General features: G+C 41.7%; 1 protein-coding gene across 2 annotated transcripts in view; it reads left to right on the top strand.

The window, feature by feature from the left end:
• Positions 1-10,735, top strand: part of FAM47E (family with sequence similarity 47 member E) — a 47,690-nt gene extending 36,955 nt beyond the window's left edge. For both annotated transcript variants that reach the window (XM_089675936.1, XM_089675946.1), the window contains exons 7-9: positions 1,407-1,565; positions 2,629-2,706; positions 10,368-10,735. In XM_089675936.1, the coding sequence (XP_089532062.1) occupies positions 1,407-1,565; positions 2,629-2,706; positions 10,368-10,511 (381 nt within the window). In that variant the 3' untranslated portion in view covers positions 10,512-10,735. The remainder of the gene's footprint in view (positions 1-1,406; positions 1,566-2,628; positions 2,707-10,367) is intronic.
• Positions 10,736-15,154: the final 4,419 nt, after the last annotated feature.

Below are 15,154 nucleotides of genomic sequence, written 5' to 3' on the forward strand. Positions count from 1 at the left end.
GTTGATTTTTTTTTTTTATTAACTAATCTTAGACTTTGAAGTGGAACTGAACCTTCCTATCCTTTACAGTATCAGTGTGTAACAACCTACTTTCACTTCCTTCTTCTTCAAGTTTCTTTTGTTACTTTTAGACTGATGTAAAACCACGTGATCGTTAAAAGAGAGTTCTGGACCCTCCGCCAAAAAAAAATTAAAAGTCAGCAGCTACATTATTTGATGTTAATATTAGGGCACTTACCTGTCCATGGAACCAGCGGTGTCCTCATCCTGAGCCGATTCTTCAGTTGGCTGTCAAGTGCTGGTGCTGCCATCTTGACTAAGGGAAACCGACAGTGAAGCTTTGCGGCTTCACAGCCGGTTTCCTACTGCGCATGTGTGAAGTGTGCGGCACTTTGTGAATGGCCCACAGTCCTCTGGGACCTGTGAAGTGTCCCAGAGGGCTGCTGTCCAACTTCCTGAGCTGGAAGTGGGAGCAGGTACCGGTCAAAATCAGGTACCCACTCCCCCCCAAAAGGTGCCAAATGTGACAGCAGAGGGGGGGGGGAGGCAGCTAAGCAGAACTAAATTCTGCAGTGTTTACCTCTGCTCTAACATTGTGACACCCGCGAGGTTTATTGTTGATGCTGCCATCTTCTCCTGGCTTCTTCCTGGTGCCAGTCTTTGCTGTGTTGATTGGCTGGCATTGGATGATGTAAAACCTGCCCACATGCAGGAGTTCAGTCATCCCAGGCATGTCAGGAACCTAGACTGAACTGTGCATGTGCAGCTCAGTGAAAGTTTTAGTGAACACTGAGAGCAAACCGGTAAGTTTATTTTATTGCAGAATAGACATTGCATTGTCTTCTTTATTGTCACCTGATGATTTGGGCAATAAATCTGTTATTTTTCAACTTCCTTTAACAGACTAAATTGTCCAGCAATACTGGCAGTTAGAGCGTTGGGACAAACCATTTACCACTGACAGGAGTGCTTACAATGATCAGCTTTTATTTATTTATGTAAAACCTTTATCCTAAAAGAAAAAAAACTGTTGATGTCACTGCTTATAAAGTGTTAGCTGGAGATCAACTTTAATTTGTTAGTCTGTTATGTAAAGGCCATCTAAATCTACTAGTCCACCTAACACTACCTTCTCCATGCATGGCCAAGGTGTCCAAGGGCGGTGTATCTGTTAAATAACCATAGATGGAGCCACCCTTGGGCAGGAAATGTTTTACTTGCCAGATAACCAGGTGAAAATAAGGGGGAAAAAAGCCTAAAAACTAATGGAGCCACCAGATCAATGGACTGGTAAGCTGTAATATATTACATTTGTGTTTTTGGGTTGAATACGTGATTGATCTGTTTCATTTCTGCTTACCCATAAAATAGAGAAAAACATGGTTCTAACTTGTTTTATATCTCAGGAAACCACATACAACCCAAGCTGGGTAAAATCTAGATATGGAGCTTGGTACTTGGATCCTAAAACGTGGAAGGAACATAAAGCCAATGAACCATTAAAAGACCCAGCAATGGAAAATAATGAAAATGGCATTCACTCAAATACCAAACTCAGCCAAAAGGTACCTTGAATAAAAAGAAACACAATGATTATACCCATCTTCCACTTGAATAAAACTGACCTGAGATGGAAAACTGTAATTTTGCAAATATTAATGTGTCGTGTAAAGTTTAGATATTCATTGTTCTGGGTTTACCTGGCAGTAAGTATGACAACTTAGAGCCATATGGGTAGGTCAACTTTTGCAGCATACAGCTCCCCCCACACTAGTGCATATGTTAGATTGACAAAGACCAATCAGATTCTCTGCTTACTAGATTGAAAAGGTTAAAGCGGAGTTCCACTCCGTTCCAAACAAATAAAAATTAGCAGCTGCAAAAACTGTAAACTGCTGACTTTTAAAAAACAGCCACTTACATGTCCCTTGGTCCCGTGTTGTGTCCCCCACAGCCTATTTCACCGACCGCCCTGTATTCCAGGAGGCCGGCATCTTCAGTGTGGGCACCCAGCTGTGATAGCTTGCAGCTTCACAGCCGGGTACCTACTGCGCATGAGTGAGTAGCGCTGCGCTTCATGAATGGTCCTGTAGTCTTCTGGGACCTGTCGCATGTCCCAAAAGACTACAGGGAGGGAGGACACCTTCTGTTTCCAATTGCCTATGCGATCGGACCGGAAGTGGGAGTGGGTACCTGTCAAATTTGGGTACCCGCTCCCCCCCCTGCCCAGCAAAGGTGCCAATCCTTAATGGGGAGCGGGGGAGCAGTCCTTAAAGCTGAACTTCACCTTTTGGATGGAGCTCAGCTTTAATAAACCTTTACTACTAACTGATGGTACAACAGAAGGCAAAGGTAGAGTCAGGCCTACCGGCTGCACTGGATATCATTTTACTTCCCAACAGCTACAGTCTTAGCTGGATTGCATTGATTTTTAAACTTACATTAGTAGCTTGACAAATAAATGTATTTCCTGTATTTGCTTCAGTATGGAGTACATGCAGGAACTGTACAGAACATTTTTTTTATACATTTTCTGTTGTGGGTTTTAGTTTTGTTGTAGAATACTAAATGCAGGTTATGCATCAAAATATGCGGATTATTGTAAGCAACTGGTTTGTGTAACTCTAGGATGAAGAATTGTTGCAGCTTCATGGAACTACTGCCTTTAAAGATTTTATTGAGAAAAAAGGGTACAGAAAACCAGAGGTGAGCTGTGCTTTTTTTTGTTATGACCTGAGCATAATTCCTCCGTAGTAAAAATGTGCTGAATTTCAGACTTTCACAGCCCAGTGTTTCTGTGGGAAAGTGCTCCGAAATGCAATAAAGACTGCAGCTAACACATTAATGCCCTTGTAACCTGTACTCCTTCTGTATCATTGTTACCTAAAGCTAGCACACCATATAATCTATCTACACATGGATATAACTGCACAAAACCCTGCTACTGCTGCTGTTTGGACACATCCATATCTGTTAATCATCAAAGTCCTAGTCATTCCCATGAGCATTGTTTACCTAAGGTGTCTGCTGAGATAAAATTCTTTACTTTGACTAAAGCTAGCCATACATGGATCGCAATTTGGTCAGATTAGCAAGCACTGGCCGAATTCTGATCTGTGTATGGGAATGGAGATTGTACAGAAGCTGATCTACCAATGGACTTCTGTACAATAGCCCTGTTGGATTTTCCCTACTTGATCAATGCTGCCTGCTATAGCTGGCAGCGCTGATCAGTGGATACTGATGGCAGGGAAGTCTCTACTCTGTCAGAATACAATAACTCAGCAGGGAGGATTTTTCCATCCACCTCGAATGCTTGGAAGTGGGAATCGAGTCATTTTTTTTTCATTCAAATTGGTGGTTGAATGAAAAAATAAAACGAATCATCTATGAGCTACCTTATGTTTGCCCAGGATCCAATCAATATTAAAGACAGCCCTGGTCGTACAGGTACGTTGCTGAATTGGAAGAGTGATATCTAGGTCTTCGCTGCAGCAATGATTGAGATATACAGTCAGGTCCATAAATATTGGGACATCGACACAATTCTAACATTTTTGGCTCTATACACCACCACAATGGATTTGAAATGAAACGAACAAGATGTGCTTTAACTGCAGACTGTCAGCTTTAATTTGAGGGTATTTACATCCAAATCAGGTGAACGGTGTAGGAATTACAACAGTTTGCATATGTGCCTCCCACTTATTAAGGGACCAAAAGTAATGGGACAATTGGCTTCTCAGCCGTTCCATGGCCAGGTGTGTGTTATTTCCTCATTATCCCAATTACAATGAGCAGATAAAAGGTCCAGAGTTAATTTCAAGTGTGCTATTTGCATTTGGAATCTGTTGCTGTCAACTCTCAAGATGAGATCCAAAGAGCTGTCACTATCAGTGAAGCAAGCCATCATTAGGCTGAAAAAACAAAACAAACCCATCAGAGAGATAGCAAAAACATTAGGCGTGGCCAAAACAACTGTTTGGAACATTCTTAAAAAGAAGGAACGCACTGGTGAGCTCAGCAACACCAAAAGACCCGGAAGACCACGGAAAACAACTGTGGTGGATGACCGAAGAATTCTTTCCCTGGTGAAGAAAACACCCTTCACAACAGTTGGCCAGATCAAGAACACTCTCCAGGAGGTAGGTGTATGTGTGTCAAAGTCAATAATCAAGAGAAGACTTCACCAGAGTGAATACAGAAGGTTCACCACAAGATGTAAACCATTGGTGAGCCTCAAAAACAGGAAGGCCAGATTAGAGTTTGCAAAACGACATCTAAAAAAGCCTTCACAGTTCTGGAACAACATCCTATGGACAGATGAGACCGAGATCAACTTGTACCAGAGTGATGGGAAGAGAAGAGTATGGAGAAGGAAAGGAACTGCTCATGATCCTAAGCATACCACCTCATCAGTGAAGCATGGTGGTGGTAGTGTCATGGCGTGGGCATGTATGGCTGCCAATGGAACTGGTTCTCTTGTATTTATTGATGATGTGACTGCTGACAAAAGCAGCAGGATGAATTCTGAAGTGTTTTGGGCAATATTATCTGCTCATATTCAGCCAAATGCTTCAGAACTCATTGGATGTCGCTTCACAGTGCAGATGGACAATGACCCAAAGCATACTGCAAAAGCAACAAAAGAGTTTTTTAAGGGAAAGAAGTGGAATGTTATGCAACGGCCAAGTCAATCACCTGACCTGAATCCGATTGAGCATGCATTTCACTTGCTGAAGACAAAACTGAAGGGAAAATGCCCCAAGAACAAGCAGGAACTGAAGACAGTTGCAGTAGAGGCCTGGCAGAGCATCACCAGGGATGAAACCCAGCGTCTGGTGATGTCTATGCGTTCCAGACTTCAGGCTGTAATTGACTGCAAAGAATTTGCAACCAAGTATTAAAAAGTGAAAGTTTGATTTATGATTATTATTCTGTCCCATTACTTTTGGTCCCTTAATAAGTGGGAGGCACATATGCAAACTGTTGTAATTCCTACACCGTTCACCTGATTTGGATGTAAATACCCTCAAATTAAAGCTGACAGTCTGCAGTTAAAGCACATCTTGTTCGTTTCATTTCAAATCCATTGTGGTGGTGTATAGAGCCAAAAATGTTAGAATTGTGTCGATGTCCCAATATTTATGGACCTGACTGTAAGTTTTTAGGGCTGGCAATTCCCTTCAATGTAAAAGTAATCCTAGTGGCTAAGAAGCTGCTGACTTCCTTTTACAGGTGGCAGAAGAGGGTCTCACCCGCCACTGCTGTTACCGGGCTCTCCTGTGCAATCAAGCTAAGCTATAGAAACCTCAAATTACCTTTTTATGTACTCTGAATCCTCACAGTTTATTATAACTACACATATATGATTCTTTACTGAAAACTCCAAATTTTGGATTTAACCATTTGCCGCCCGGCCAATGGCCGTTTGGCGGCGGCAAAAGTGCTTCTGCATTCCGGGTGCATGCCATTTGGCGTGCTCCCGCACATGCTCAGTTCGCATAACTGCAGAGCGGCACAGCGGCGCGATCTGTCACCGGCCGTGTACCTCGGACACGGCCGATGACAGATCTGAGTACCGGCCCCCGTTGCTGGTACCATGTGACCTGCTGTGACCAATCACAGCAGGTCACATGACAGTTGTATACAATGGATGGCTTCATTCATGCCATCCATTGTATACTAGTGCCTAACTGTGAATGGTCACAGCAGGTCACATGCACATGTCATGTGATTAGCTGTGATCAAATCACAGCTAAGCACAAAAAAAAAAAAAAACTGAATGAATCGATTTCATTCTGGTAAATGCTTGCTTATAGCAAAGTAATTCTTTGCTATAAGCAAATTGTGTAAAAAAAATAAAAATAAAATAAATACTGATCACTTCCCCAAAGTAGTACAATGTTACTATGGTAACATTGTACTACTTTGGTCATAGTAAAATATGAAAATAAAATCTTAAAAAAAATAAAACATATGTAATAAAAAATTAAAAATAATAAAAAAATATATATATATATATATTTTTTCATACTGTCACCAGTCAGTGTCCCTGTTCACCGCCATGCCAGTTATATGATGACGCTGTACTGCACTGGTGACAGTATGTAAAAAAAAAAATAGTGAAAATTATTTTTTTAATTTTTTCATTTTCCGAAAAATTATGACAAAAAAAATACAACTTCAAAAAACTCGCCATTCCTCTTATGAAGTACGTCGGACTGTCTACTCTGCAAAAAGGGGTCATTTGGGGGATATCTGTACTGTTCTGACATTCTTGGACTTCAAGAAATTAGATTGGCTGTCAGTACTTCAGGATTGATCAATATTCAGATCTATACCATAGTTTGTGAACTCTATAACTTTCCTACAAACTAAATAATACATCCTAATTTGGGTTATTTTCACCAAAGACATGTAGCAGAATACATCTTGGCCTAAATTTATGAAGAACAATTATTTATTTGTAAACTTTTATAACAGAAACAAAGAAAAACTTGTTTTTTTTCAAAATTTTTGGTCTTTTTTTGTTAATTTAGCAAAAAATTAAAACTCCAGCAGTGATTAAATACCACCAAAAGAAAGCTCTAGTTGTGTGAAGAAAATGATAAAATTTTAGTTTGGGTACAATGTTGTATGACCGCACAATTGTCATTCAAAGTGTGAGAGCGCTGAAACATGAAAACTGGCCTGGGCAGGAAGGTGTAAAATTGCATGGTATTGAAATGGTTAAAAACAATTTCCTCAGGTCAACTTTTAAAGATGTAAGGATTTTAGCAAACTTTATTTCAGATTCCTACCCATTACATTATTTATACAGAGTATATTGTACAGTACATATAATGGTTAGTCCAGCGTACTTGGCATTAGATTCTGCATAGACATGTTCAGTCCCAGATTTGTATAGTAGAGTAATGAATGTCTGGTATTTCTGTAGATGAGTGGAAAAAGTTGTGTAAATGCTGTATATTTTATATAACTGTTGCTTAGCTTGCACATTTTCCATTTCAATACATTTTTAATAAAGAGAACATACATTAAGAATGAGTACATGTACAGAAATAGGGGAGTACAATACCCTTGGAAAGCTGCACCAATGGTGTAAACCGTTGCAAGGCTTGGAGGTAGGTAGAATATACAGTAGTAGGGCCCATGGGAAGGTAAACCACAATACAAGTACAGCAACCTAGGTGGAACCAGAGTTCAGAGTCATGCCTAACAACATAGGTTAAAAAGAAGGGTTGATGCATGTAGGGTGGTGCTAGTTTTGCATAAATGATATCCAAGACTATCCTGAACTCAAACAAATACTGGGAAGTTATATGTCCAGAGATAATTGAGTAATAGAAAAGGAGTGAGGGTGAGGCAGATAGAAAAGGGCAATGGAGACAAGGGAAAGAAGCCAAGATAACAAAAAGGAGAAGAGAGGTAAATGGGGAAGGACTGGGTAGGAGGAGAGGGGATGCGGGGGCAGGGGTTATTGAAAACTAGCACATTTTCTGCATTGGAACTTTCATATAACCTATTTAAATTTAAAGGTAGCCAGTGATACCGTATTTCACATAAAATGCTGCATGTAACTTGACCGCAAACTCTCTGCATAGTTATAGAAGTGAGCCAGTTACAGCTACAGCTGGAAATCCTTACAATATGCGCTTTGAAATTTTATGTTGCAGTTATTGTTTGAAATGATGGATGGCTGAAGATTGACACAGAAAGAGAATTTGAATGTATATGAAGCACCCTCTAGTTTAGTTAGGATTTTTGTGTGTTTAGTTAGAGGCCTGCTAGAAGCCTGGGTATGAGTCAACCTGGGAGTGAGTCAGTGAGGTCACTCCAGGTTAGACTGGGAGGCTCTGCAGAACAGGGCTTCCTCCCACCCTTCTAGAAACATCTGCCACCTTCTAGAAGAGGGATGGAGGAGGCCTAGATTTTGCATGTTTGAGGGAACCTGGCCAATCTCCAGGCAGGAGGCCTGGCATGGTGGCTAGGTCAGCCCTTAAATATGGGAAAGCCTGATCAGCAGAGTAGTTGGGTGGAAGATGGAGTGAGGAAGGTGCTGCTGGGGTGGAGCCGGGGAGGGTGCCCTGCCTACAAGCTGAAGCTGGACCAAAGGACCTCCAATATCCCACAGTCTACCTAGGAAAGACAGCCTTTCAGCAGGGAAGCAGCCAGCCCAGCAAAAAAGCTTGAAAGCAACTGCAACCCTTTAAGCCACAGGAACAGGACAGTGTGAGTAGTTCTACGCCCCCTGGGCCAAAGAAGGGAGAGGGCGGTCAGGTGCAATACCCAACTAGTTCTCCCTTGAACTACTTAATTTGTACGTCTCAGAATCCCTTGCTCAGGGACACTCTCAAGACAGCCAGGTGGATGAAGAGATTTTCATCTGGGGCCTGAGGAGATACACTAAGGGGACCAAGTGCTCCTTGCAAAGACTGTGTGCTGCTGATTTTTGTGCTCAGAAGTTTGTCCTCCAATTTGTACAGTTCCATTGGGCATCCCATATACCCCTAGACCCCATCCAAGTTGTTAGCCCGCAATAAAACAAAAAAAAACAAGTCACAGACTGTTTAATGACTTTGGATGAAAGTGTGGAAACTGTGTGTGGCCTGGCTGTGCAGAGCTTAGGGGGACCCAAAAACTCAGCAGTCCTCGAGATGATAGTGCTACGTATATATTTATTTTTTTTACCAAAAATAGAACCATATTTTAAAGAACCCATGTACACCAATGCATTGATGCAACACTTAGTGTGCTGTTGTGCCATTCATTGCGAATTGCAAGCGCAGCGCATACTGCAGTGCATGTTAAGGTAATACTACGTGTTACAATGTGCTACAGAAAAATACTGCAGGTTCAAATTAAAGGATAGGTTCACCTTTAGTAACATGTTACTTTACACCTACAGTACTTTACACCTGCAGTATATTTAGGGTAGTAACATGTTACTAAATCAACTGCCGCCAATGCAACCCGGTCCCCCCGGTCCCCCTGCTCCTGTTGTCACAATTAAAAAACAGTGTAGCCATGTGGGGCTCTGTTCACACAGCTACGTCATTCATTCACAGAGTTCTGTGAATGAATGGCACTTCCTGATGAAGATCCATTGATCGAAACCGGTCGAGGTTTGATGACGCAACTTCTGCTGATGTCATTTCCGCCCTTTGGAACAAACGCTGGAACGCTGCGGCCATCTTGGTTCCTATTCACAGGCAGCAAGGCTGAATACACTGAGTGCCAGGTTATGGGCACTTTGCTTGTGAGTTTTATTCTTATAATTTCTCCCCATTATTAAAGTTTTTTATGGTTTTACACTATGGGATGTTTGCTTTTGTTTCTGTTCACATGCTGAAACTTGGTTTACTGCCTGGGAGGAGAGGAGAAAGTTTAAAAAGGCTCTTTTGAAACTAAACTGTCATTTATATCCATGCTGGTCATCATCCTATTGGTTACTATCAGCCAGATCACATGATTCCCAGGAATGAATATTGGTGCCATTCTTGCCATCACGCATTGGGCTTGTCCCTAACCAGGTGCTTAAGACCAACCTAGAGATAGGTGGTCCACGGCTAACGGTGAGTGCACATCCATGTGGGGCACCGACTGAGCACAGAGGAGCAACTGTCATTTTTGTACGAAGTTCACCAATTATTATTCAATACCTGGGCACTTTATTTTTCCGAATTGGGACTGAATGTCACAATTATTCACTTTGTTTATGTGAAACAGTATTACTCATGTATAGTAAAATTTAATGCACTTAATTTATGCGCAGCCTATCAGGTATTTTGTTTGTTTTTGTGTTATTGGTTCACAAATTAGGACTGCAGCGAATACTTATCAAAGTTGCATGAACATCTATTCCTAAGCGCAACAGCAATATATATTCTTTAATGAACGAACTATAACTCCCTGAGGGTGCTCCACTCTGGTCATGTGATCGGCTCCAAGCGGCTGGATTCAGGGGAGAGGACAGACAGCTGACAATGAATGCCCCATAGTAAGCCTATGGATGATGTCACCAAGCAGGCATTCTAGCAGTTGGCAGTGCTCTCTCCTCTCCCCTGAAGCCAGCGGCTGGGGAGATCATGTGACTAGACTGGAGCGCTCTGAGAATAGGTAAGTATATGCATCTTCCTTCTACAGGTTAGTTAGAATAGGAGTTAGTAGGTGAGTGGGAGCCCTTTTAAGCTTCATTAGTTCTACCCTGGAATTCTAATTTAAAGCAAGGCACAGTAACATACAACATAACACGCATGCATTAAATGCACCACAACTGTGTGGTCTGAATGGGACCATACTATTGCTTTCAGTAAGATTAGCATGTTTTGCATGTATCAGAACAGAATTTTTTTTTCTTTCAGTTTCTGAGCAAAATATTATATAAGAAAGATGCCGTGTTTTCCGAAAGAGAAATCCCAACAGAATCCAGAGATATATCTACTGCAGGGAACACTTGGTACCGGACTGGCTCAGCATCCACCCATGAAGAAAGCATAATAAACTGACAATGTTCTTTCAGTCACATCTTCTGACTTTGGTTTGAATATTAACTACGGCATGAACACACTACTATTTAACCATACTAGAAGGTGTAAAGTACAAGGGCAACTATTGTAAAATGTAAACATTATAAATAAGCAGTGCAACCATAAATGTTACTGAAATATTTGTAATACATTACTGGCATCGAAGCTTGCAAAAATAAAGGGTTGTGTTGAACAGTTTAAAACTTGCATCCAAGTTCTCACTTAAAGCGGAACTCCAAGGAAAATCCAAAGTTACCTTTGCAGTGTGCAAGTACCTCTCTCCCCCACCTCACCCCACAGCAAGGACTGAATTCTTGTTTTTGTCTAGGTGCAGTGGGATCCCACTACAAGGGTAACTGGAATTTTTCCAGAGTTTAGCTTTAACGTAAAAGTACATTGTACCTTCTCTTAGTATGCATGTGGAGTTGTCATTTAGAAGGTTAATTCCTATATTGTTCCTTAAACCATCAGCAATGTGAAGTACCCCTTAATACCAGGAGCGTGCCACAGCAGGGGTGAAGGTTTGTATGTTCATGGCAGGGGGGTAATGAGCATGTTGATACGCACTCCAACACGCCAACAACATTAGATTGTCTTGAGTTGGTATTTGTTATTAACTGCTTGCCCATCACCCTATAGTAGAAATACTGCTACAGGGCACCAGAGCTGCGCAAAATCACATATATATATATATATATATATATGTGTGAATTGCATTTCCGGGTAGGGGGGCACACGTGCCGCTCTACGGCTACGGATGTCAATCTCTGGGTCCCGGCTGGGGATTCCCCTCCGGCACCCGGCGATCGCCGAGTAACGCTGACAGGAGAGAGACCTGTATGTAAACAACACAGGTCTCTCTCCTGCCAGCAATAACATGCTGCTGTGTATTTCTCTGCACAACAGAAAAATACACAGCAACATGTCTCCCTAGTAAAACACACACAGCACATTATGTAACAGCACATAGTTAACCCTTTGATCACCCCAGATGTTAACCCCTTCCTGCCCAGTGTCATTAGTAAAGTGTCAGTGCTTTTTATTAGCACTGATCACTGTATTAGTGTGATTGGGATGTCAGTGGCACCAAGTCAGTTCCCACCCAGTGTCATAATGCCTGCCACAGTCCTGCTGTAAGTCGCTGATCGCCGCCATTACTAGTATAAAAAATACAAATTAAAATTCCAATATATATACCGCCATTTGTAGACATTATAACTTTCACGTAAACCAATTAATTTACATGTATTTGGGATTTTTTTTTAGCAAAGACATGTCGCAGAATATATTTTGGCCTAAATTTATGAAAAAACAGCATGGTTGTGTAATCCTGGGACGACGTCCATGGATGTCATTCCAAAACATGCTCCCCCAGCAGCACGCACCCGGAGCCCCCGGTGATGTGGTAAATGGCCAATCACGGCAGCCTTTTACCACGTGATCAGCTGTGTCCAATGACACAGCAGATCACCCGTTAAATACAGTTGCCGGTTATTGGTTGCACTTTTCTCACGCTGTTACAGCATGAGGAAAGTACTGTCGAGAACCAGTAATTGTCAGCAAAGGGATCGACACTGATTATTAGGGCACTGATGATCAGTGCCACCCACCTGTGCCCATCAGTGCCACCCACCTGTGCCCATCAGTGCCGCCTATCAATGCTGCCCATCAGTGCTGCCCAGCAGAGCAGCATGATCAGTGCTGCCCATCAGTGCCGCCTATCAGTGTCCATCAGTGCTGCCTATCCGTGCCACCTAATCAGTGCCCATCAGTGCTGCCTATCAGTGCCCATCAGTGCAGCCTCATCAATGCACATCAGTGAAGGAGAAAAATTACCTGTTTGCAAACTTTTATGATAGAAACAAAGAAAAACTTTTTTCTTCTTAATATTTTGTTTATAGCACAAAAAATAAAACACCCAGCGGCAAGTAAATACCACCAAAAGAAAGCTCTATTTGTGTGAAAAAAATGATAAAAATCTCACATGGGTACAGTGTTGCATGACCGTGCAATTGTCAAATTGCGACAGCGCTGAAAGCTGAAAATTGGACTGGGCAGGAAGGGGGTATAAGTGCCCGGTAGGCAAGTGGTTAAATTAAAAAAAAGTAATTGCTTTAGGATGTGTTCCAGACCACAAGTCCAGGCCTCCCCCACCCCATTTGAAAATGAAATGCATTTGTCACACCCAGCCCCCATCTCCAGGGCTACTGCTTGTTAACACTCATCCTCTATATTGCCTTACACATTCTCTTGATTCACCTCCCCACCCACCCACCATACATATTCTACTGACTCACGTCCTGTTGCTACACTACACATTAATTTCTTTCCCTACTGACTTCACACAACCTGCTGAAGCTACTTACATATAACCAGTCAGGCTGGTCATACCCATTAGAAGGTGCTTGATTCTGCCTGCACCATTCACCCTCAGGACAAGTCCTCCTCAGGGTAGCTATAGATGGGTAATCCTCTACCCAGGAATGATGGGAGACACATCTACCCCATTATCATTGCAATTATGTCCCGATGACTCCTATTGCAATTTTCGGCCCATCTCAGCCTAAAGGTGGGAATACATGATTAGAAAATCGACCAACCGGTCATCCAACGACCAAGAGGTGTTCATTTGTCGAAATTGTGGTCCACATTAACCAATATGAAAAAACCATTTGTCGGGCAATACATAGTGTTGACGTCTTCCGTACAAGTGGAAGTGATGCCGTGTGCGTGTGACCTTGTAGCCACACCCTTCTGGCCAGAACAAGTGATATACACAACAATTAACAGCAATGAGTATAATATAGTTTATTACATTATCTATATACATAAATAGTGATACATAAAATATAATATGCAGAATTCTGGTTTCATTATCTCATTAGGCCAATCTACTTTTAACATTTGGATTTTTCATTCGTGTTTATGAAGATTCCTTAGACATAAACATCCGGGTCATCTTCTGTTTCCGCTCATGCGTGATAGCGCTTGATAGATTTTTTTTGTACGACCGTCATACCACCGCATAGAAAATCGGTCGTTTGTATGCAAAACGACAACATTTTTCACTATTGTTCAACTGGATTTTTTCGTTCACAATATCGTTATCGGTTAAAACATCCTGCTCATCAACAAAGAGAAAATCGTTCGATCAGTGGTTCCGCTAAACTTTTTGTACAAATTTCTAATCGTGTGTACGGGGCATAAATAACATATAAATGTAAATGAGTTTTAGCTTCTGGTAGCATACTGTCTGTTATATGCAGATGTACTGTATGTTTGTAGTGTACACAGTCCATAAATACAAAATCTATAGAGAAAAAACAGATGACTGTACGTTATCTGCACTACAAGAAAGAGGCTTTGCTGCTTCTTATTAGCATGATCCCTCGGGCACCGGATTACATGTTTCTTGGTGAATGCAGCACATAGACAGCAGCATCACTGAAATTAAACTACGGCAATCATGAAAGAAATACAGGGACAGTCATTGCTGATCTCCCTTAAAAAATGATGGTTTCGCAGCTGACCTTAAAGTGTTACTAAACCCACAACAGTAAAATCAGTCTGTATATGCAGTAAATCATGCTTGTTATACTCACTTTGGAACCTAAGGGGTTAATCCTATGCATTGTGTAAAAAGGCTGTTTGATCCTGTCTTCTCTGATCCTCCCCTTCTTCCAGTGTCTCCCTCTTATCTCCTGATAAGCCATATTGTGTGGCATCACTCTGCACATGCTCAGTTTGGTGTGTATTGCTAGAGAGTTTTTTTTTCTTGGGAGAGTGCATGTGATCAGCACAGGGCCAATCAGCACTGTCCACACAAAGGTCAGGGGTTCTGCATCCTCCTTGAGCACAATGAAAACTCTTCCTACAAGCTTTAAGCCTCCATGTTATTTGTACTGTGGGAGACCTGATAAAGTCAATGCAGGGTCCTGGGTTTTGTAACACTATAAAGTACATGTAAACTCTCACCTTGTAAAACAACTCATTCGATTTAAATAGAAATGCAAGGCAAAACGTGTGTATATATGTAAATATACACATTATAAATACCTTTTCTCAGCTGCAAAAGGGGCTGGTGGGAGTGTCAGTATGAGGCATAGCAGTGCCATGGTCTTCCCAGTGAATGGCTGAATGAGGGGGGGGGGGGGAGTTGTGTCTGATAAATGGAGGACATGCAGACTGGGCTCCTAGCACAGCCAGCAAAATGACCACTCCGGGATGAATGAGTTTCAATGCATAGTGTGGTCAGTTTAAAATGGTAAAGCAGGAACACTGGCAGGACCACTGTTTTTTTTTTTTACAAAGGAAGCAATACAAAATGAAAAGCATACTTTTTATATACATGGTACAACAGACACATATCAGCAATATAAAATGTTGGGGTAACATACCCTTTAATGCAAGTATACAAAAACATTTAGCTCAGGCTGCAATTCTCATCCTAACCTTGAAGCTGTCTTCTGAACTGAATGACATCCAACTTTCTTTTAGATGACTGAGGACATATTATGGACGTAGGGTGTCATTGGGGCATTATCATGACATCCTTCATTCATAGTGTAGTGATGTAGTGAGCCTCAATGAGACAGAGAAATTAGTGTCGCTGCCCACCACTG

This window comes from Staurois parvus, unplaced genomic scaffold (assembly GCF_062004578.1).
Source record: "Staurois parvus isolate SC_StPar_1 unplaced genomic scaffold, SC_StPar_1.0 ptg000013l, whole genome shotgun sequence".
NCBI classification, from domain to species: Eukaryota; Metazoa; Chordata; class Amphibia; order Anura; family Ranidae; genus Staurois; species Staurois parvus.